Source organism: Felis catus, chromosome C2 (assembly GCF_018350175.1).
Source record: "Felis catus isolate Fca126 chromosome C2, F.catus_Fca126_mat1.0, whole genome shotgun sequence".
Taxonomy (NCBI): domain Eukaryota; kingdom Metazoa; phylum Chordata; class Mammalia; order Carnivora; family Felidae; genus Felis; species Felis catus.
This window is the reverse complement of record NC_058376.1, coordinates 106,321,299-106,345,824: the sequence shown is the minus strand read 5'-3', so window position 1 is coordinate 106,345,824 and position 24,526 is coordinate 106,321,299. Positions and strand designations below refer to the sequence as shown.

The 24,526-nt window shown below is 34.3% G+C and overlaps 1 protein-coding gene across 1 annotated transcript in view; it reads left to right on the top strand.

Annotated features, from left to right (window-relative positions):
- RSRC1 (arginine and serine rich coiled-coil 1) overlaps positions 1-24,526 on the top strand; it is a 417,872-nt gene that overhangs the window by 227,367 nt on the left and 165,979 nt on the right. The window contains exon 7 of the mRNA XM_045037326.1: positions 14,576-14,627. Within this exon, the coding sequence (XP_044893261.1) occupies positions 14,576-14,627 (52 nt within the window). The remainder of the gene's footprint in view (positions 1-14,575; positions 14,628-24,526) is intronic.

Genomic DNA, 24,526 nt, shown 5'->3' with positions numbered 1-24,526 from the left:
TTCTAATTACCGGATTTTATTAGTGTAACAATTTTCAAGAATAAAAATAAAATTTAATTTACCTAATTTTTTTAGGTCAGCCAGGAGAGTTCAGGAGGAGCCTAGCAGAAAAGAAGAGGGATCTCAGTATTTTTAAAATGAAATGAAAGCCCAAGAAATAATGTATTCATTATATATATATGTGCACTAATTGAGCTCTACGTTAGAATTCTAAAAGAAAAATAACAAGATTAAGTTAGAAGTCAAGTCTATGCCAATACTTTTTAATTATTACTGAAACAACCATGGTTTGAGCTTTTCTTAAGGAGAGATCATTAATTATGATGAATTGTGAAGTACGTTTGTGATTAGACTAATGTCAACTAAATCAGTATTTGATCGTCTACATTATTTTCATATATTATATAAGCAAATTATTGATCAGAAGTCTCTTGAGGCAAAAGGCTAGTACATTTATCCATTATAAATTTCACCTCTTACCAAATACGGTAGTAGTAAGAATGGGTGTCAAATGTCAGATTATAGAGAAAACTTAAATAGTTCTTGCAGTTTGTACAGCAAACTTTAACACATTAAAATGTCTGATGTAAACATATTTTATACTAGACTATAAAAAAATGTAATAGTCTTTAGGAAATTTCAGGGTGCCTGGGTGGCTCAGTTGGTTAAACTCTGACTTTGGCTCAGGTCATCATCTCGTTGTTCGTGGGTTTGAGCTCCGCATCAGGCTCTGTGCTGACAGCTTGGAGCCTGGAGTCTGTTTAGGATTCTGTGTCTTTGTGTCTCTCTGCCCCTTCCCCACTCGGCTCTGTCTCCATCTCTCTCTCAAAAAAATGAATTAAAAATGTTTAAAAAACACTTAAAAAAAAGGAGTTTTAATTTTTTCTTTCTCTTTAAAGACTTTTTCCTTTTGTCATAATACCAATTTTCCCTGGCCCACCCAACAAAATCCTACTTGGAAATCAAAGGATTAAGGCTAGAGAAGAAAATAACTATTTTTACCATTTTGCCATATTTTTTTTAGTTCTTTCTGGGATATACATTTTGTTTTTAAAATTTTTATTTTTTTACATGAATTATTTTTTTTACATGAATCACTTTTTGCTGAATCATTTTATGTATATAGTTTTGTATTCTTCTAAAAATGTGATTTTAGCATTTCCCTTTGTTATATGATGCTTTTAAAACATTTTACAAAATAGATTACCATGCTGCCTCCATCATGGGGTTGGGCCATAATTTATTTAACCATTCTCCTTTTGGGCATACTTTTCTATTTTTCAGAAACATTGTGATAAGTATGCTTGCATAGATTAGGAAACTAAAGCTCTTAGAGGTTACACAGTCAAGGCTAACATTATAGTTCTTCTGACACCCAATCTTTTGCCTTTGCCTTTTGCCTTTTTTTCCTTTACTCCATAGAAAACTGTTGGGAACATGTGAAAGACACTCTGTATGCAGCTATTCCTTGTAGAAAATCTCTTAGTAAATCATTCAAATCAAATAAATTATTTTCTACAACTCACTTATAGAAACATAAATAAATAAAATATTTGGCCTTTTATATGTTGTATCATTATCCATTTCGAACAGAGTGGTTCCAACAACTGGATATTGAATGAATGTTTTTGAGAATAAAACATGTTTTAAAAAACTTTCTAGTACCTTTAGCTCTTTTTAGTGACAAAAATGCTTCAAAAAAGTAATTTTGAATGATCCTTTAGAGGCAAAGTAAAGTAACTGCATTCAAAGATAGAAATTATAATTTGGAATAAAACAGAAAAGTTTTGTCAAGGGAGTTAGAAACTTCTGTGAAGTCAGTAAAGCAAAGATAGATAGGTAGATTATTCCAGATGATTGGTACTGCAGAGAACATCATTCCCTTCTTAGCAGTCATGCAATAGTACAAAGGAAGAGAGACAAAGCCAAGAAGCAGAAGGAAAAGTAGTCAGAGGAATAAGTTTCTTGAAAAAAATAGCTGATGCAGTACGACAGAGGTTTTAAACTATAGAAAGTAATATTTTAAACTATCCTACAAAGATCAGGAAAAATATTTATGTAATTGTTTAAAATAATGTCTCATACTCCATCCTAAAATGTTAATATTTATGGGCCAAAAGGTGTGCTCATACTTAAAATTGTGATAGCAGAAGTATGAAGATAATAAAAAAGAGAAAATCATAAAACCAGAGTTTAGAACCATATGAGTGTTTATTGTTGCATGGCACCACACTCTCATTTTGAAAAAATTTAGGAAACTTCAAAATTATTTTGTGCTTTACATTTTAAAATAGAAAACAACTGTGTTATTGAGTCTAATTTTACTTTAAACTCAATGCCATGTCTAGAAGTATTACTAAAAATCATTTATTTTGTATAGAATTATTTTGGAATTTTTGAGAGGCCTAACACATAAATAACTGATGCATATAAAAAGCCCTAATTTTCTCCTTCTATGGGAGATTCTCTTGGTTCAGCTGTCAAATTAATAATAATAATAATCGTCATTGTCGTTGTTGTCTCCTCAATTCCGGACAGGGAAATGTTAAGTAAGCTTTGCTACTCAGTGGCACAGTTGTGTAGCCAGTACAAATAAATGATTGTTTGAGTTTGTTGTTTCTTCCATTTTTTGTCTCTTTTATGCTTCCAAACTTGTGTTACAGCGGTCAGACTTCTTCCCCTATCTCCCTACCTACCTTGGTTCCACAGAGGGGAGAATATTTCTACTTTGTCTACATAGCTTTCATATAAAGCTGCTTCCTTTCTAAATCTAATTCTTCTTAATTAGATTCTGTTCTTTTCTGTTAAAAGGTGGTTTAAGTGGTGAGGCACCGTAGGTGTGGCTAAGAATGAAGGAAACTAAGGAGGAAAGAGGGCACTCACTTTGAAAGAATAGAGAGGTAATCTGTAGCATTTTCACAAAGATTTTGAGTGCTTTATGAGTTGTTAAATAGTCCACACTGTATCCTTCCAGCCAAGTGGAGCTGGACAAAGATGGTGATGTTTCAGCATTTCTACAACTAAGGATATAGGGGAATAGAAATTCTAAGTACAGGGTTGGTTGTGCATAAGAAAAGCACTGGGAGGAAGATGCAGGACATGGTTGAGAAATACTGAGAGGCTGTTTGTTGCTGAAATGTTGGGTATGAGTGCAGAAATGGTTGAAAAATAAGGATAAAAGAATAAGCTTGGGATGTTATTGATGGTAATTGAAAATTAAAATGATACGTTTATGCTTAACTCTGGAATCAATGGAGAGTCACAGAGGTATTTTTTAAGCACCAACTTAGTAAGAACCTTACTTTGTGAAGATGACTTCAGTAGCTGTGTTTAGGAGGGAAAAGGTAAGGCAGTAGTCTAAACTGGGGTTCAGCCTTTTCTATAAAAAACGAGATAAATAATTTAGGCTTTGTAGGCCATATGATCTCTACTGCAACTAGTCAGCCCTGCCGCTTGTAGATATAGACACTTTTTAAACAAATAAATATGGCTATGTATCTGTGTAGTAAATGAGTGGCACATTTTGTAGATAATAGTATTGTGTCATGAATATGAGTTTCTTAAACAGGCCCTCATGGATGTTGTAACCTCTTAGGTTCAGATTGACCTCTTTAGCTTCTTCATCTATAAAGTAGATGTATAAAATGACATCTTTCTCAGGTTTTTAATAAAGAAAGTAACTGCGGAATAACTTTTTGCAAACCCTGAAGCTGTTTAGAGAAAATGTTTGATAAAACTGTAAGATGAATTTGCTATTGAGAATAGATGTGTTATCGGTTAAATTCTTTTCATTTCTTTTTGACTCTTTGTTTAAACCAACTTGGTGCTAAGTTCTAGAGGCAAAATAAATCTACTTTTGAGCTACTTGTAATATTTCTAGCTTAGACCTTGATCCTAAGAGATAGAATTATAGTAACTGTTAAAATGAAATGTAGCCAGAAATATGATAAGCTGTTGATATGTGTCTCTGTCATAGTGAGATTGCATTTACTTTAAAGGAAACAGCACAGTACCTATACTGCGAATGTGTTTAATATTTTAAAAGTTATTCATCTGGAAAAGCTTGATTAAAATGAGCTTTCTATGGCATTCATGACCTTTAAGATCATTAATGATAACATCTGAAAGACCAAAGAAAATTTAGTTTTAACTTCGTACAATTTTTCCTGGCAATTAAAAATGGTTAGATTTATCTCCTTTTTTCCCTCAAAATGTTGTTAATAAAGAAATGGATCCCAAGCTGAGAGGCAGTATAGTGTTGGTAAGAACATAGATTTTGTAATCTGAGGTAAAATTCAAGTTCTTCACCTTACCATCTTTGTGACTTAAGGTAATTTATTCTTCACCTAAAAAATAGCATTAAAAGTTCTTACCTTGTCAGGATTGTTATGCGAATTTTGTTAAATGAGATATATGTAAAGTGCTTAACATAGGGTCTGGAATGTTAAAAGCTTACAGTAAATAATAGCTATTATATTTTTTTCAAAAAACATGTTAAATTTTTTTCAGGTAGCTTATGCTTTCTCAGGAATGTCTGTCATGTTGGCTGGGAAGGATATGGCACATAGAAGTTATCATTTATATATTTGGAGCACATATGATCACTTTAAAAATTGCCATTCTGGGGGCACCTGGGTGGCTCAGTCAGTTATGTGTCAGACTCTTGGTTTCGGCTCAGGTCATGATCTCACAGTTTTTGAGTTCAAGCCCCGTGTTGGGCTTCTCACTGGCATCTTGGAGCCTGCTTGGGATTCTCTTTCTCCCTCTCTCTGTCCCTCCCTTGCTCGCTCTCTCGGTCTCTCTCTAAAAAATAATAAATAAATAAACTTAAAAATAAAAGAATTGCCATTCTATTATCAATTGTGTTTGTTAAAAATGTATTATATGTGGATTTCATGTTTCATTATTACTACTTGTTATAATTTCCCCAACACTGTTATCATTCTCTCAAACATTCAGCTATTGGAATTAGGCAAATACTTCCTAATAGACAGAATTCAATGAAATTAATACTTCCAAATTAGTTTATACATTTATGAGAATTTTAAAATTTTCAAGGAAGTTTATTTCAAATATGTACTTAGCATTGACTGTATTCCAGGCACTATCCTAAGTGCTAATGATACAAGATGTAAGGCCGTTATTGTCTTCAAGAAGCTGATAGATAGCCTTCAAAGAAGGAAAGATAGACAACAGAATCAGTAATTATACCACAAATTTGCTGACACATGTTTATAGGTTTATAGGAGCATAGAGCAGAGAGTTATAACCATCATGAAAGATGATGACTGTTGAGCTGAGCTTTGAAAGAAAAGATTAGCCCAGAAAAGGAAAGAGATGTTGTCCAGAGAAAGGGAATTTACAGATTTATCTGTATATATAAATCCATTTTTATTCACATTCATTAGAAAAATTGCTATGTAACTTTGGACAAATAACTTTACCTCACAAGGTTGGTCAGTATTAAAAGAAATAATAGGCTTTCTGTTCCAGTAAAGATGAAGTAACAGGGATGAGATTTACCCTCCCACCTGAAACCACTAAAAACCTGGACAAATTATTTGAGAAAACAACTCTCAAGACAATGGACATAAAACATGAAGGAGAGTGATTCTAAGAGATGGGGAAAATATGAGGTGCACCCTTTAATTGCTTCAGCTTAAGGCCTAGAAAAGTTTCCAGGTCACAGCACAGGGAGGGAGGACTCAGGCAGAGCCCTGGTAGTCTCCTTGCATTGAGAAGATGGAGCTGTGATAACAGGGGGGCCAAAGCCCCTAGATATCACAGGGCAGGTTACCAGAGAGGAGAAAGCTGCATAATATCTGCAGAGGGTTTCCTTCAGGTATTCATTAGTACATGTATGTGAGGAAGCTATCCAAGGCTTGGAAAAGAACTATTTGAAATGATTAGAGGAAATTGTCTGCCACTACACAGAGTTGGGAATAGTGTCTCTTCCCAAAAACCAGTGTGGAGAACCTCATAATTCATGGTGCTTCTGATCAAGTACTAAAAATGTCTTAATTGTGGGGAAGAATTAATGACAGATCTACAGCTGTTCTGGTGCTAACAAAGTAGGAACTGAAAGGATCAAACTGCTTCCAAGTTAATTTAACTGTGTCTTGGAACAAAGACCAAGACTATGTATAGGAATACAAAAATATCCTGCGCACAACAAAATAAAATCATGATGTCTGACATTTTGTCCAAAATTACCATGCATCCAAAAAGTCAAGAAAATGTAACATAATAGAAAAATCAATCAGTTGAAACCAACTAGTATTAGTAGACAAGGACATTAATAGAACCATCCTAACTCTATTGTGTATGGTCAGAGAGCTACTAGAAAGACTGAACATACTAAGTAGAGACATGAAAGCTATAAAAGAAGTAAAAATTCTAGATAGGAAAACTACATGTCTGAGATGAAAGATACACTGGATGATATTAATGGACATGGTAAACTGCAGAATATGGATTAGTGAACTAAAAGACAGCAAAAGAAACTATCCAAAATGGAACTGGAGAGAAAAAAAAAAAAAAAAAAGAAAAGAGCATTTGTGAGCTGTAGTAACCATGTTAGGTAGCCAAATATACAATATACATGTAGGAGGCACCTGAGAGGCTCAGTTGGTTGTATCTGACTAGCTCAGGTCATGATCTCATGGCTTGTGAGTTCGAGCCCCAAATCAGGCAGAGCTCTCAGTGCAGAGCCTGTTTTGGATGCTCTTTCTCCCTCTTTCTCTGCCCCTCCCCCACTCTATCTCTTTCTCTCTCTCAAAAATAAATAAACACCAAAAAAATTTTTTAAATGTGTATATGTAACTGGAATCCTGAAAGGAAAGGGAAGAATAGGGGGCAACAGAAAAATATAATTGATAATGACCAAAATATCTCTAATAAAAACTATAAGTAATTTCAAAAAGCCGAATAAGCCCCAGGCACAAGAAATATGAAGAAAACTACACCAAGGCATATCATAATCATATTGCTTGAAACCAGTTATGAGAAGAAAATCTTAAAAGCAAAAGAGTAAAAATAAATACTAACTGTTGTCATGTAGGAGAAAAAGATAACTCATTATGTATGAGGAACAGAGATAGCTATGAAAGTATATTTCTCATGAGAGACAATGCAAAGTACAAGACAGTAAAGGAACAATTTTAAAATAATGGTAGAAAAGGGGCGCCTGGGTGACTCAGTCGGATAAGCGTCCTACTTCAACTCTGGTCATGATCTCCTGGTTTATGAGTTCCAGCTCTGTGTCGGGCTCTGTGCTGACAGCTCAGAGCTTGGAGCCTGCTTCTGATTCTGTGTCTCCTTCTCTCTCTGCTCCTCCCTTGCTCATGCTCTGTCTCTCTCTGTCTCTCAATAATAAATAAACATTAGAAAAAAAAATTTTTTTTAATAATGGTAGAAAAATTTTATAAACCTAGAATTCTCCCTACTAGAGTATCTTTCATAGGTGAAGGCCAAAATGAAGTTTTGTGTTTTTAAGACAAACAAAACTGGAAGGAATTTATCACCAAAACTCCTGTACTACAAGAAATGGCAAAGGAAATCTTTTCAGATACTGGGTTGACATAAAAGAAAGCACTGCAAATGGTGATTACGTGAATAAATATAACTCTTTAAAAGATAAGCATTTAAAGCATAAACAACACAGTGCCTTATGGAGTTTATAACAATATATGACAGCTAGAAGGGGATAAATGAGAGTATCTTATTGTAAGGTTGTTTTTTTTTCTTTATTTTTTTTAACATTTATTCATTTTTTTGAGAGAGAGTGAGAGAGCGTGAGTGGGGCAGGGGGAGGGGCAGAGAGAGAGGGAGACACAGAATCCTAGGCAAGCTTCAGGCTCTGAACTGACAGCACAGAGCCCAATGCGGGGCTCGAGCTCATGGACCATGAGATCATGACCTGAGCCGAAGTCAGACGCTTAACCGAGCACCCAGGTGCCCCGTAAGGTGTTTATAGTATATATAAAGTAATATAATGAAGACAGAGGGTGATAAATTAAAGATGTATATTATAAATTCTAAAGCAACAACCAAAATAACACAAAAAGTTATAGCTAATAAGCCAACAAATAATATTAAACGGAATTATAAAAATGCTCTAAGAGAAGGCATAAAAAAAAGAAAAAAGGAGCAAACAACAGATGGGACAAATAGAGAACAAATAGCATGTGGTAGATTAATAATTACATTAAGTGTAAATTGGTCTAAACATGCCACTTGAAAGGCAGAGTTTTTCAGATTGCATAAAAAAGCAAGACCAACTATGTACTGCCTATTAAACACATACACACACACATGCACGCGCACACATTTGAGATTTAAACCCCAAGAAGCAAAAATGATGGAAAAGAATATACCAGACTAAAAGGTAGTATTGTTAAATAAGTAGTACTGTTAAGATGTCCTTTCTTCCAAATTGACATGTAGATTCAGTGCAATCCCATGCAAAATCCTAGGATGCTTATTTTTTAGAGTAAGATAAGCTTATTCTAAAATAGGGGATGCAAGAAATAAATAAAATAAAATAGGGGATGCAAAAGAGCTAGAAGAGCCAAAACTACTTTGAAAATGAAGAAAAAGGTTGGAGAATTTATTCTACCTGATTTCAAGAGCTAATACAAAACTATAGTAATCAAGAGCTAATGTAAAACTATAGCAATACCACAGGGTGGTATTGGTATTAAGACTGACAGATCAGTGGGACAGAATAGAGAGTCTAAAAGTAGACAGATATATATATATCCAGTTGATTGTTAACAGAGGCACAAAGATGATTGCATGGAAAACGATGCTCTTTTCCACAAATGGTGCTGAAACTATTGCACGACAATATATCAAAAAATGTTTTTAATGTTTTTCAGTGTTGCACTTATATAGAAATTAAGTTAACTGTAAAACTTCTAGGTATAAGCTCAGGACAGAACTTTATGAATTGGGGTTAGGTAAAGATTTCTTAGATATAATACCGCAAAAGCATGATTCATAAAAGAAGAAATTAATGAGTCGGACTTCATGAAAATTAAGAACTTCTGCTTCTTTGAAAGATACTCTTAAGATGATGAAAAAATAAGCCACTCAATGAGAGTGGGAGCTTTATTCAGAAAATAAACACAAATATGTAATTTAGTGTCTATATGCATGCACATGCATGTATGTATAGATGATGTGTAAGCCTCATGTATGAAAAATGATTTTCATTATAATTAAGAACTCTGAAAATTCAATAATAAGAAAACAATCCAACGAAAAATTGGCATTTTGAACGTCCATTTTTCCAAGGAAAAATAAGGATAACGAACACATGAAAAGACGTTCAACACCATTAATCATTACGGAAACATAGATTAAAACCACAGTAAGCTTAAAACCACTATTAGAATTTTGAAATTAAAAAGGCTGACTGTACTATGTCATGACAAGGATGGAGAGCAGCTAGAACTCTCCTTGTGGGAATATAAAACCACTTTGGAAACAGTTTGGTAATTTTTTTTCTTTTAATTTTTTTTTAATGTTTATTTTTTAGACAGAGACAGAGCACAAGCTGGGGTGGGAGGTGTGCAGAGAGAGAGAGAGACATATACACACACACAGAAATTGAAGCAGGCTCCAGGCTCTGAACTGTCAGCATAGAGCCCAAACATGGGGCTCAAACCCAGGGACTGCAAGATCATGACCTGAGCTGAAGTTGGACACTCAACCAACTGAGCCACCCAGGCGCCCCACAGTTTGGTAATTTCTTACAGAGTAAACACCTGTTTACCATCTTTCCAGAATTTGCTCTCTGGTTATTTTTTATATAAAAAGAGCATATGATGATTTAAAATGAGAGAGATAGCTGAAAACCGTATAATCCAGCCTTAATTTTGATTTTGCATAGTGTGGCTAGTTTAATTTATTTTCCAAGTTTGAGTTCTCTCTTAGTTCAGCCACAGTGTTTCTTTCAGACTTTTTACTTCCCTGTTCTTAACAGCACCCAAAAGTGTTGTTGGCAGCTGGAATGGCTCTTGTTTCATCAGCCCCCAGAATTTCCATAGTGGTGGCCAGGGGTTCAGGGAGCTGAATATGAATGGAAATGTGAAGGGTGAACAAAGAGTTTAAATGGTTTAGTGTATAAACTGGTTTATGTAAGGATAGGCTTGCTTCTCTGCTTCTTGTTTTATATATATATATATATTCATGGCTCAAAAGATTGTGCTGGTTTGGAATGCTAGTTTTGGCACTATCTTGAGATTCTAGACATGGTGTCTTTAAGGAGCTCAGGGGATTGGACTAAATACGAGTAAGTCCAAAGTCAAGGGAAAAAGTCTAGACATTGAAGATAGTCACCTCCACAGCCATCAAGTGACTGACTTAGCTTTCAGTTTCAGGAGCATTTGTTTCATCTTAAGAAAGTAGTCTTCTATAAAACTAGGAGTAGTAACTAAATGGAGTAAGTAAGTATATGTGGCTATCAAGGGGAGGGAAGTGAGCAGAGTAGTTCTGGAGAATTCATGGCAACAGAAAGACTACCAAACCCTTCTCCCCCACTGAAAGACCACTATTTTTTTTTAATGTTTTTGTTTATTTTTGAGAGAGAGCATGAGACAGAGAGGGGGACAGAGGATTCAAAGCAGGCTCCACGCTGACAGCAGTGAGCCCATGTGGGACTTGAATTCATGCACTGTGAGCTGAAGTTGGACATTCAACCAACTGAGCCACCTAGGCATCCAAAAGACCACTACTAATTTAGAATTTTAAGCCCTATATAAGAATTTCTAGCAGAAGTACAGTTTTCTTTAAGTAAGCTAAAATTATGGTACAATACCTACTAATTTATTTTTTGTGATATAATACCATAATAATGTTTTCACTTTAATATACCTTTAAAAAAGAAGCATAAGTTCATACTGTTCTTACTGTTCTGTTAATGCTAAAATTTTTTGAGGGGACAACAATTATGTTCTCCATAGTTCAGTTTTGGTAATATTTGTTTATCTAATTATGCACTACTAAATTTGATGTGAGGAATATTATTTTTAATGGAATACTATTTTTAATGGAATACAATTTTTTATCCAAAAGTTTGTTTCACACAATATAATTGTGAAACTGTGTTCTTAATTATGCCCTCATTTTACAATTCTTATATTGCAAAATTGCTATATTACATGCATTTCTATTTGGTGTTATATTATTGCTTATTGAGTAAGATTTGATTTCTGGTTCTGAATAAAAAATCAATAAAATAAAACCAATTTTAGATGGAATTCACACTAATCCCTGAACTGTAATATACTCTAAAATAAGTAAAGCATTAGAAATTTTGGAACCCAAGCCCATAAAGATATTTTCATTCTAAACCAGTTAGTATGATGATACCTAATATTTAATATTTATAAGAATAAAAATATTTATAAAATACAAATTTCAAAAGTCTGATGAATCCAACAATGTATTTCTCCCCACAGTTGAAGATGATCCCTGTATTTCACAAATAAAATTTTGCAAGTTACATTTGTATAGGCAAATGTATTTAGAATGTCCTCGTATTCCATCTGCTGGGACAAATGTATTATTTTGGACAGATTTTTCTTTTGAACAGAATTAAAAATTCATTCTTTTGCTTTTATATCTATGGAATTAATTGCTTTGACTTCATGACTGTCCTAGTGATTTAGTTAGAAGGATCCTGAAATTTGGAGTCAGAAGGTCTTAATTTCAATCTGTCATGTATAGTAGAGGCAAGTTACTAGACTGGGTTTCTTTATCTTTGAATATGAATCCTATATTATAGATTGTTAGAGAAATTAATGAAAATATAAATATGTCTTAACAGGTGTTTTTATCAGAAACATCAATCATCTTTCTTTAGGAATGGTAATTACCATATTTTCAAGACAGAGGTTATAAATGGAGGAGGGAGGGAGCCGCCATGGAGGGGGGTTTGTACGGTAGGAGACTACAACAATATTAATTTTTTTCTTGGATGTGGGTATTCATCATTCTGTGTATTTTTCTGTGTCTTAAATATTTCTTAATTGTTAAAAATAATCTTCCCTTGTGAAATACATGAAACTTCCCCATGAAATATCTTCACCATAAAGTGCCTAACATTTTTCTATCAAAGGACACTGCTTCCTAGGACACTCTGAAATGTATGCTTCATAATTCTTAGCTTGCTTGGGACCTGCTAGTCAGAATATCATTTCCTTCATGCCATTCTAGTTATGTTATATTGCATAGAGTGTCACGTTTCTACTATGTGTATTAAGTAGATGGCAGAGGTCACAAACTGTTTTGGGATTGAACCTGGCTTTTAGAAGTATTCTTTGTTCCACACAGTATTGGTCTTTATGGGAACTTAAAGTCTCATGAAAAATCAAGAAATTTTGTAGCTTTGGGTTGCATTTCTGTATGACAGCAGTGAGTAGGTGCTGATTATTAGCCGCTTCCTTTCGCTAGGCCATGTGCTCCACTGTTCTGCACCCTCACAGTACTCTCTGATGACTGAGGCCAAATGTCTTTTGCCTCTCATCATCATAAATATTTGTATTAACTGCTTGGCCCCCATCGGCAGTTTAGTTTATAACTCTTAGATTATATTCAGTAGATATCACACGTTCTATTGATATTTTGCTATGATAGTTTAACTTGATGTTACATATTTTCAACATTTTGTAACTTCATAAAGCTCCCATACGTACATTTTCTCTACTAACATATGACATAAAGTACTGTTTTTGTCACCTCCTCCTTCTCTCCTATTCAGTCAGTCCTTTCATGTTACTAATTATTCCTCAAATCTAGTTCTTCCTGTCCAGCCTCACCACCACTGCTCCACCTCAAGCTCTCATCGTCTGTCACCTGGCATTCTTTAATTCCTTCCTGACTGCGCTCCTCACCCCCAGTCACATTCCTTTCAATTCATCATCAAGTTATTGCTAGAATGACTTATCGAAGTACAGATGTCATCTCCTCACACCACTGTTTTAGATTCTCCTAAGTCTCTCTTTCTATGGTAAGGTCTGCAAACTTTTCCTTAAAGGTCCAGATAGTAAATATTTTAGGCTTTGCTGACCAGAAGTTTTCTGTCACAAAAAATTGACTTTGCTATTGGTGTACTAAGCACAAAAGCACCTATAGACAGTATGTAAACAAATGGGCATGTCTGTGTTCCAGTACAATTTATTTATAAAAAACCAGGTCACTGGTCTAGGGCCATAGTTTCTTACCCCTTGTTCTAGGATATGAAAGACTCTAGCTGTCTTTCCTCCTGTTTTATCTACTACTCTTCCATCCTGTTTCTTACAGTTTATTCAGAGGCACCATTCAAATGGTTAACAATTCTTAGACATCTTCTTTCTATATCCAATTATGTAAGTCTTTTCATTCAAACCATTTTTTCACAGAGAAATTTAAAAATATATCTTATAAAATGTTAATTCTCAAATGATGGTATCATATATATATATATATATATATATATATATATATATATGAGGTTATTTATATTTAGTCACTTGCTGACATCTTTATAAATATATGGTGAAGTATAGTCTCAAGTGTTAAAAAGGTTTTATGGAGTGCCTGGATGGTTCATTTGATTAAGTGTCTGACTCTTGATTCAGCTCAGGTCATGATCTCATGGTTCGTGGGTTCCAGCCCCGCATTGGGCTCCATGCTGACAGCACAGAGCCTGCTTGGGATTCTCTCTCTGCCCCTCCCCTGCTCACCCCCTCTCTCTCTCTCTCTCTCTCTCTCTCTCTCTCTGTCTCTCTCTGTCTCTCAAAATAAATAACTAAACTTAACAAAAGTTTTTAACAGGTCCTTCATGAAAATTCATAACTCATAACCTGCTACAACCCATGTTATCTTAGATACCATCAACACATTAATCCGAAAATCTCAAAATAAGGTCACTGGTAGGCAAGTAAGGTTAATTTCAACATTATCAACTGTGTTGAATCAAAGTCCATTGAGAAAACAACTTGAGGACATTTGGTAGGAATTGAAAGCTTGTAAATCACATCATCATCACAGTTGCCCCTTTCAAATAGGAAAGCAGAAAAAAATTTGGTTTTTGGATATGACTTGCCTGAAATATCAAGTTGTTACTTAAATTCCGATAGGTCACTTTGCATGTTTCCATATGCAAAAAAAAAAAAAAAAACAAAAAAACAGAGCTTAATAATATGTTTTTAAATATATGGAGGTTTTGCCTCATTATTCAATTGTAGTTATTTAGGCTATTGCTGATTGGTACTGATTTAGGTGCTGATTTAGACTATTGCAGATTGATGTTGGGTACTAACAAAACCTTTTCCAGTAAAAAAAAAAAAAAAAGAAAGAAAGAAATTCATTCTTCCAACATGTTAATGAAAAGTGTGATTCATTTACTACAGTGAGAGAGTAGATTGGTAGAGCTGCTGTGATGGAGTTTTATTAAGATGTTGGATGGATATTAATATCTGTTATGATAAAGTCTTCTAAATTTTCTGATGTTTGCATAGTAATACATTAATTTAAAGCTCCATATATTAAAACTGACCTGTAAATGTCTTTTATGGTTGACTTTTAGCCACCAGCCGAACAGGCCAAAGCCAGACTACAGCTGGTTCTTGAAGCTGCTGGTAAGTGCTCATGATTAACTTTATTTAAATGAAAACGTACTAAATAAATACTGACGTGCTTACAGGTGGGTCAAAGAAAAAAACACCTGTTTTCATATGTCCTCACAAATTTGTGAAATCTGGGTTATATGTATGGCCATATTTTATATGAAGTATCGACTGCTGTATAGAGTATAATGCTAAAAGGTCATTCTTTATATTTTTACTTATAAAATTGACTTTAATTTTAGTTTCAGTTTTGAGGCAGTTCAATTTATTGATTTTTGTCTTCTGTGGACTGTGCTTTTGGTGGCATGTTTAAGAATTCTTCACCTAGCCCCACATCACAAAACATCCTCCTGTGTTTTCTTCTAAAAGTTTTATACTTTTACATTTAAGACTATGATCTGTTTTGGTTAAAGTTTTGTACAAAGTGGGAGTTTCAGATCAAGGTTTTCATTGTTGAGGAAAACAAGATAAGTATAATTTAATAATTTCTCCAGTTCCATTGGACTAACTCAATGAACTGTTCTGGATACCATCTAATGTTAAAATACTGTATGTCTTATTTTTCAATGATACAATAATGCTGTGACTTTGATTTTATACATAATCCTCAGATTCATGTAGACATTAACTATTTTACCTTCTTAAAAAATGTAAAAGATTAATGTTATCTTTTCTAAGTACTGATATTATTTTGAATCTTAACGTGCTCTTCAAAATGTATGTAACATATTTAAACAAGTTGTCAAGAGTAAGCATGAGATAGGATTAGAATGATATAACCAAAGTAGTACATATTTGTTATAATTATTTACTTTTTAAAGATCTGTAAAGAGTGTATAATTTCCAATTGGAAAATGAGAATTCTATTTTAACATAAAAGTAATTTCAGACTACCAAATGATAGTAGTTGTATTTTTAGTATTCATTGATTGAGAAAATACATATGTGCATATTGATTCAGGGATTTCTTGCATTAGCCCCAGAGTGTCTACAGTCTAAAGATTGGGAACACATGATATACTAGCTTCTTAAATCACTAATAGAAGTAACTTATAATAAAAGGATAAAACTTAACAATATTTGTGAGTCTTTATAACTCTCCATATTACTTTAAAAGTCATTCAGGGACACCTGGGTGGCTCAGTCAGTTAAGCGTCCGACTTCAGCCCAGGTCATAATCTCACAGTTCATGGGTTCGGGCCCCACGTCAGGCTCTGTGCTGACAGCTCTGAGCCTGGAGCCTGCTTTGGATTTTGTGTCTCCCCCTCTCTTTGCCCCTCTCTTGCTCACACTCTGTCTCTCTCAAAAATAAATAAACATTAAAAAAAAATGGAGGGAGGAGAGCCTGGGTGGCTCAGTTGGTTAAGCAGCTGACTTTAGTTCAGGTCATGATCTCACAGTTTGTGGGTTCAAGCCCCACCTGGGGCTCTGTGCTGACAGCTTAGAGCCTGGAGCCTGCTTTGGAGTCTGTCCCTCTCTCTCTCTCTGCCCCTCCCCTGCTCTCACTCTGTCTCCCCTCTCAAAAATAAATAAACATTAAAATATTTTTTTTTTAATTTTAAGTCATTTATATTTTATGTATTAATCTTACTCATTTTATCTTTATGTGGAAATTACAGTTTCTACATAGTATCATAATTTTGCTTGCTATCTGGTTTTTCTTTTTTTTTTTTTTAATTTTTTTTTAATGTTTATTTATTTTTGAGACAGAGAGAGACAGAGCATGAACGGGGGAGGGGCAGAGAGAGAGGGAGACACAGAATCTGAAACAGGCTCCAGGCTCTGAGCTGTCAGCACAGAGCCTGACGCGGGGCTTGAACTCACGGACTGCGAGATCATGACCTGAGCCGAAGTCGGACGCTTAACCGACTGAGCCACCCAGGCGCCCCTATCTGGTTTTTCATATTTTGACTCAAATATGCTGTAAGATTAAGCTAGTTAATATGATTCTCTATCATTTACATAATATACATTGATTCTTTAATTCTTTAGTAGCATTTTGCTTTGAAAAATTACTGCCAGTTCATAATTTGAGTATGGACAAACTTTTGCTTTAAAGACAATATTTATGGTGCTTAGTTCAGAAAATATTTGTTTCCATTAATACAACTATAAAGAATTTCATTTCATAGTTTTATACAGTTATCTTTATCTTTTAATAGGATTTTGAAGCCTGTTATAAAACAGATCTTAGGGTCCAAACTTCATAGTGTTGAACTTACTTATATTGGTCCCAGCTGTCACCCCACATATTTTAACTTTCTAAATTCTATTTTCGATAAAGAGTTAGGTTGTGTGAATTTGAGAAACATTAAAAATATTATGACAATTTACAAATTTAAAAAAATCTACATTAGTCTGGATAAGCAATGCATTAGCTAGATGTAGCATTATTTACTTAATAATATTCTTCTGTACTTAATAACGTGTTGTCCCCAGCGTTTCCCTCTTATCAGTATCACTGTGGTACACATCCTGTTACAAATTGTGTTTTATATATTTTAGATAGGTTTCTTGGGATTGATTACTATAGAAATGAGTTTATAAGGTTAGAGGTTAGAGGTTATAAGGTATTAATATTTAGACTGGCTTTTTATGCATTTTTGCTAAATTGCTTTATAAAAGGACTGTGCTACTTTATGTTTCCACTGATTAAGTAAATATTTTAACCAGACTTGGCCTTTTGATGCCCATTCTATGAATATATTGCTTTATAATATGATATAACATATTATACCCCTTTGAGAAACATCCAGTATTGCTTTTAATGACAACTTGTGGCCTTGAAGAGGGGAAGTAGATAGATGGATAGGAGAGGAGCATATAAGCAAATCTAGAACTTACTATCAAAGTTCTAGATTTCCTTCAGTGAAGAATATAAGGTGTTCACTGTATTACTTACAAAGCAAGCAAATAAATAAAATAAAGGAAGGGGGAATAAGACCAACTTGAGCTCATTCCGGAAGTCTTGCAGTTAAAATCCAGCCTAGTCCTAAGAGTGAGGTTCCCAGACAGGAAGGGCTGGGAGCACCCATTTTGTCACATTGAAGTTTACTTGAGTTTTCAGGGAAAACATCCTTGACTTTGGGGCCATAAAATCGAGTACAAGAAAAGACTTAAGGCTGTATGTTAGATTCTTGAGACAGGATTCATTTCAGCTTTATAATTACTATAGTCTGGTAGATAAGGTTCGTCTATAAAGAAATCCTGCTGTGCTTAGTCCTTTATTCTAACTATAGGTCCCAGAAAATGCAATATGTAACCATTGCATTGTCATTGATTTATGAGTGAATGTTAATAATGTTATTGGTTTGGAATTAAACTATGTTTAGAACATTTGGCAACAATTATTAGTGGTATGATTTTGAAAGACATATGTATGAGTAAAAATAATATTTAAGCATTGTAAGGTATCATGTAAGGATATTTAAGCAATGTATTAAGGATATTTAAGCAATGTAAGGTATCATGCATGTTTGGTTTATACCAAACGTGAATTTGAAGTCACAGATTTTATTGTATTTGTTACGACCATATTTTTATACATTAAACCATATATTTGTACTTTGTTATGCTAAATCTTCAGATTTAGATAGAATCGTTTCTCATGTCTATTACTAAATTGCAGTTAAAACCAACTTTCGTGTCTGTTGTTTAACGTTTAGTTCAGAGGTGATGTGAAGTTAAGGTTTTATCTAAGATTGCTTTTTTGTCGTTTTCAAATGGCAGTAGGACACAGAAGATTGCAGAATTGTATAAATTTGTAAGATTCAATCTTTAAGTTATAACCTCAGCTAATGGCTTACCCTGTGATATTGAGTCAATCCTATTAACCCTTTGCTTTCTTCCTTTCCTTTTTAAAAATGCTTTTACCAGGGCGCCTGGGTGGCTCAGTCGGTTGGGCTTCCGACTTCGGCTCAGGTCACGATCTCGCGGTCCGTGGGTTCGAGCCCCGCGTTGGGCTCTGGGCTGATGGCTCAGAGCCTGGAGCCTGCTTCCGATTCTGTGCCTCCCTCTCTCTCTGCCCTCCCCCATTCATGCTCTGTCTCTCTCTGTCCCCAAAATAAATAAACATTAAAAAAAATAATAATTAAAAAAAAATAAAAATGCTTTTACCATTCTCTCACTTATTAAGATACAAAACTTTGAAATTTTTACCTTTGACTTCTTACTAGGCAATTATTCACCTAGAATGAATGATCTTATTTTGAAACATTTTTTATATGTATCCCTTTATTATCTTTCCCACTGCCATCTCCTTAGTCTAGATGCCAAAGTTACCAGCCAGAGGTTAATCCCTAACTTCCCAATGGTCTCTTCAGTTCTCTTCTCCAGAGATGGTAGCGAATAGTGGAAGAGTTCTAAGCCTACTCGTACTACTTACCTTGAGCAGTTTGACTGTGAGCAGTTTGATGTTCATTGGTTCTACAAAACATCGTTTAAAAAAAAGAAATGGAACATGACAGACGTGTGTATTTTCTAGTTTGCCGTAGTTCTCTATTTTTTAAAAAAAAGCAATTTATTAAGGTGAAATTCACGTAAAATTAATATAAAATTAATCGTAATTGTTTAAAGTAAACAATTCAGTGGCATTAAATACATTTACAGGGCTGTATAACTACCACCTCTCTCTACTTCCAAAACGTTCTCAACACTCCAAAGTAAAACCTCTTACCTATGAAGCAGTTTCTCTCCACTCCTGGACACCTGCTCCTGGCATTCACCAATCTGCCTTCTGTTTCTGTGGATTTATCTATTCTGGATATATATAAATGGACTTACACACTGTATAGCCTCGTGTGTCAGCCTCTTAGCATAATGTTTTGGAGGTACAGCCACATTGTAGCATGTGTCAGTATTTTATTCCTTTTTTATGGCTGAATAATATTCCATTGTCTCCATGTACACCATTTATTTATCCATTTGTATTGATGGAAATTTGTGTTACTTCCACCTTTTGACTGTTGTAAATAGTATTGCTATGAACATGCATATACATGTACTTGCTTGAGTACCTGTTTGTAATTTGGGGTGTTATATACCTAGGAGTGTACATTGGGAATTCTGTGTGTAACTTTTTGAGAAACCACCAAACTTTTCCACAGTGTCTGAAGGATATTACGTGTTCATCAGCAATATATGAGTATAGTCCCCTATTGTTTCAACTAAACCTTGTCACACATTTAAGTTGCCTATTTGAAAGTATTTAGTTTTGGGGACTTCTCTGTACCATAATTTACTCACTTGTAAAGGGGGAGGATAATCACTACCTTGTAGGGTTTTTTTGAAGATAAATACGATACGTGAAGCACCTAGTTCGGAGCCTGGCAAATGGTAGCCACCAGGAAATGTTTATTTCCACATTGTTTTTTGTGATTACCACTGCTAAATGATTCTTTCTCAGCCACCATTTGGTGATGATATTACTTTGCTCAAAATTAGTCACTGGCCCTCAGTGGCTTAAAAAATCAATTTTACACTTCTGTGTTTAAGGTTCCAAGGTTCTTTCTGTATGGTAGAGCCACAGATTTTTCTGTATTTATTAGAATTCATTTCTGAACTTCTCATTATTCTTTGAGTTACTCATTCTTTTCCACCTATGAATCCTTGCTCATGATTTTTTTCTCTTCTGGAAATGACTTCCTCTTTCCTCTTCCACCTCTAAGCACTTCAAAACGAATCTCAAAATTTCCACATGAGTTTTGTGACCATTCCAGCACATAATCTTTCTCTTCCTTTTTGAAATCTTTCTGTCCTTGTTTGTGCATACCATTTATGCTGATATTTACTTACATATGGCTGATACTAATATTTAATTATTTCATAAGTGTTGAATTTACTTTTCCAATGAAATAATGAACATGATAAAGACCAGGAACCAGATCTAAAATTTATAAGTCTTTTCCAACAGTTTTAACCACTCACCTGTAGTGAGTGGTACTATGCCAAATAAGATTCCAGCTGTTAATCATTGGTGAACAGGTCATTGTGAAGAAACAAATAATCTGGAAGTAACTGAAAAGTAAACCTTTTAATGCTGCTATGCTCATTTTAACCAGCTTGATGGATTTAAAATAAATACACAACAAATTATCTGGCTTCTAAAGTAGAAGATATTGGCCAATAATCTGACTTTTAATCTTAAACTTTAAGATAGTGCATGACAGAAAAGATAATGAAACATGATTATCACAGAGGAGAAAGAAGGAAGATAAGAGTTGTCTCTTTTGCTCTCACTAGTGTTTGACATGTTAGTGGCAGTCCAAACATTATTTGGGTTTTCTGCAAAAACACAGTAGCATCTTATGCCATACGTGTTTGTAGGTCTGAAGAAGAATTTAGAGGAGAGAATTTTTTTCCAAAATGTAAATATTTTTTATCAGTATGAAAAGATGACACTTCTTACAACCTGGTTATAAGACACGTTGTTCTCTAAAATCTTTTTAATATTTTACTTTTAATAGAGGTATTGACACAAGCAGCCTTTAAAATTATATCTCTAATGTTTTAAGAAAAAATAGCAATTTCCTTTAGTGCATGAATGGTAAATCACCTTTATCAGAAAATCTCTGTGTAATATTTCATTTTCTGAATAATGTTTACAACCCGTTTTGTTTTGCTTTCTAGTTTTTAAAGCACTTTCATATAAATCTTTTATCGTTTGACTCACATCACAGCATGGAGAGCTAATTAACTCCATTTTACAAATATCTGGAAAGCATAAATGATTTGTAAAAGACTACATAGCTAGTGAATGACAGAACCAGAACTCAAGTCCAGTGATTTCTGACTCTTGAGCTATTTCTATCCGTAGTTTAAATCCCTAAGTTATGTTGGGAAGAAAGAAGGATGGTGGAAAATATTACCAAATACATACTCTGTTTTGTTAGGTGTAGTGCTATAGTTACCTTAAAATAAAATAATTTCTATCCTCATGTAAGCCTTTGATTCTGAAATGAGTTTTTTCTAATTGATAATAAGAATTAGTAAAGTATGAGTCAGAAAAATGTTATTTTTCATAATTGTTAAGAGTGCTCATAATAGCAAAATTTCTGATAATTTTGAAAAACCCAGGGTAGTGTTGTATAATCACCAATGTTTTGGTCTTCAGCCTAACTAGGGACTTGCATTTCAGTTACCCTTGCTGGGATACAAGCTGGTTAAGTATTGTGAAACACAGATGAGTTACACACATGGGCACAGTATGTCCAGGGAAGGAGCTATGCTTAGGAATAAGTCATAAGTGCCTCATTCCATCCCAGTTCTTCTGCTCCATGTTAAATTTAGACATTATGCTTTTAGCTACCCATTAAGTACCTAGAAGCCTGTTCCTAACCCTTTCTCTTCATAGGCATGTGATCTTAGAACTCCCAATGCTTTTCTAAAGTCCAGTCTAACTGTAAATATTTCTGATTCTGAGATTGCCATGAAAATGTAGCACCATTTCCAAGGGGCATAGACGACCATTCTGCTACCCTGACTTAAAACCAGCAGAGAGGTTTTGCTCTGTAAGTTTCTGACCACCGACCTATGACTCTGAGAAATAGGCTGATGTATTGTGAGAAAATTTTTCATGTTGGACAGACCTAAAAAACAGAGCAAGTGGTAAAAAGTTAATTTGTATTTCATAAAATAGTTTTCATACCTCTTTTTTCCCCATGTAGGCTTCTGCTTGATAGTATGTTGGCAGTCTAGATTCATACTTGGCCTCTGTAACTAACTTTGTGAGTTTTGGTGGATCACTTCCCTGTAGTCTCCTTTGGTAGTCTCCTTTAGTGTCCTCATTTATAAAGTGGAGATATTAATAGTACATAACTAATGAGTTTGTTGTTATAAGAGCTTAAATGAGGTACCATTTGTAAAACACTTCGAACAGTGCCTGGTACATAGTAAGTATTCAGTAAATGTTAGCAATTGATATCAAAGGCAATATAGTATAGTGTAGTAGTTAAGTTCTCAAGTCAGATGGCCTGGGTACCATTCCCAGCTCCATTATTTACTTGTAAATCCATGGGAGAGTCCGTAAAGCCTGCTGGACTGTAGTTTTTTTTCATTTATGAAATGGGAATAATATGTACCTTTAGAATTTTTATGAGAACTAAATAAATTAATGTAATAAAGTGTCTAGAACAGCACCTAATATGTAACTGAGGGTTCTATAATCATTAGAGAGTAGGAGTAGTTTTTTTATGGCATCACCACAGTGATAATGTAGTTAAGGAAGAGACATTGAACCAAACATTCTCCTCCTACCAGCAAATGTAAAAACAGAAACAAATGAATAAAACCTTAAATAGTTTAATTGACTTGAGCATTGGTTAAACCTATTTTTCATCAAATACGGTTTCTGCAGATTTCAGAAATTCACATAAAATTCATTAGCTTTTATGTAAAATCAAATTGATAATGTTAATTTAACTTCCAATTTCCAATAATGAACATGATTTTTGGCTTTGTGTTAACTCAAAAGATATAAAGTAGTACTTCCTAAAGAGAATCATTAAGTAAATTGCATTTAAAAAGCATAAGTTATTTGTTTTAGCATTGGTTACACATTTATATTTGAATGACTATTATTTATCCTTAATAATATTTAGTAAGAAGAAAGCTATCAGCTAGAGTCTAACAATATCACAGCAACTTGCCATGTTTGAGCAGATGTTAAGCAGACAGTAGTTGAATGTTAATTTTGAGAGGGTGGTATGTTTAAGCCTAGCTGAAGTATGTTGCATGTGGGCTTTCTAGACTCGAGTACAATGCTGGATCTCTGGGGAGAATTTTAAAGCTAAACCTCTTTCTTTGGGGTCCTCTATATGGACTCTCTCAAGTCAGTATAAAGCAGATCATCCCTAGGCTAAAGCCCTTCAGCTTTTGTTATTGGGCTCTGTAGACCTGTAATTAGGCCTCCTGGCAGGCCATGCAGGCCAGTTAATGGTCATATGGAGTTTCTGTGAGGCAGACTGGCTTTGTATAAATCCTGGGTAGGAATATGTTTATGGGTCACTTCCTACCAGGACCATGCTTTGTCCTTATGCCCTGCGGGCTGACAGGGAGCAGGTTCCCTTGACCATGGACTGTTCAGTTTGCAACTCAAAATCTACTCCACTAATCCCCAGTGTAAACAGAGGATTTAGAAGGGCTTCTGTCACTTACAGTTGCCAATTCACTTGGGTGTCTGTGAATTTATTTTTCCCCAGACTTCATTATTGAAAGACTGACAAGTGTATAAGATTTGGATGTTTGTTTATATATCAAGTGTGCAGTTTCTCTTTCAGTGGTTTTAGAATAATTGTCAGTAATTTACCTAAAGCAGAATCATGTAATGAGGTTTTTTTTATTAATCACCTCTTAATATTTTTTAATTTAAGCCATTAAAAAATTGGAATGATAGTAGACCTTTTCCTATAAGGGAAATTATAGGTCTTTTTTTTTAATATGAGTAAAATAACACTATATAAAGAAATTTACCAAAAAATGACTAATGCAGATTTCAGATAAGTCAAGGAAATAATGAATTCAAAACTCTTCTGTACTATACATTCTATATTAAGAAAAAATTCCATTTTAGTGTAACTGCAAGCTTTTGAAAGGGGGAAAATCAGATCAGTATATAAAATGCTTAACAAAAATGTGTTTCATGAAATACTTAAAATTAATCAGAGTGCCATTTATTGAGCATTTACTATGTGGTGAGCCCTTTTATACATTTACATACATCATAATTATTTTTAACAGTTAATCCATGTCTCCTAGCCAAGAAAAGTATCTGAGTTTTAAGAAAGCCATCATTGAGATTTCTTTCGTTTTTCTATTTTATTTCATCCTCTATTTCACTATGGTTTTCTCTTTGTTGCTTAGGTTATATTAAGATTTGATTCTAAAATGTGTAAGTTCTGAGTATGCTCTGCAAA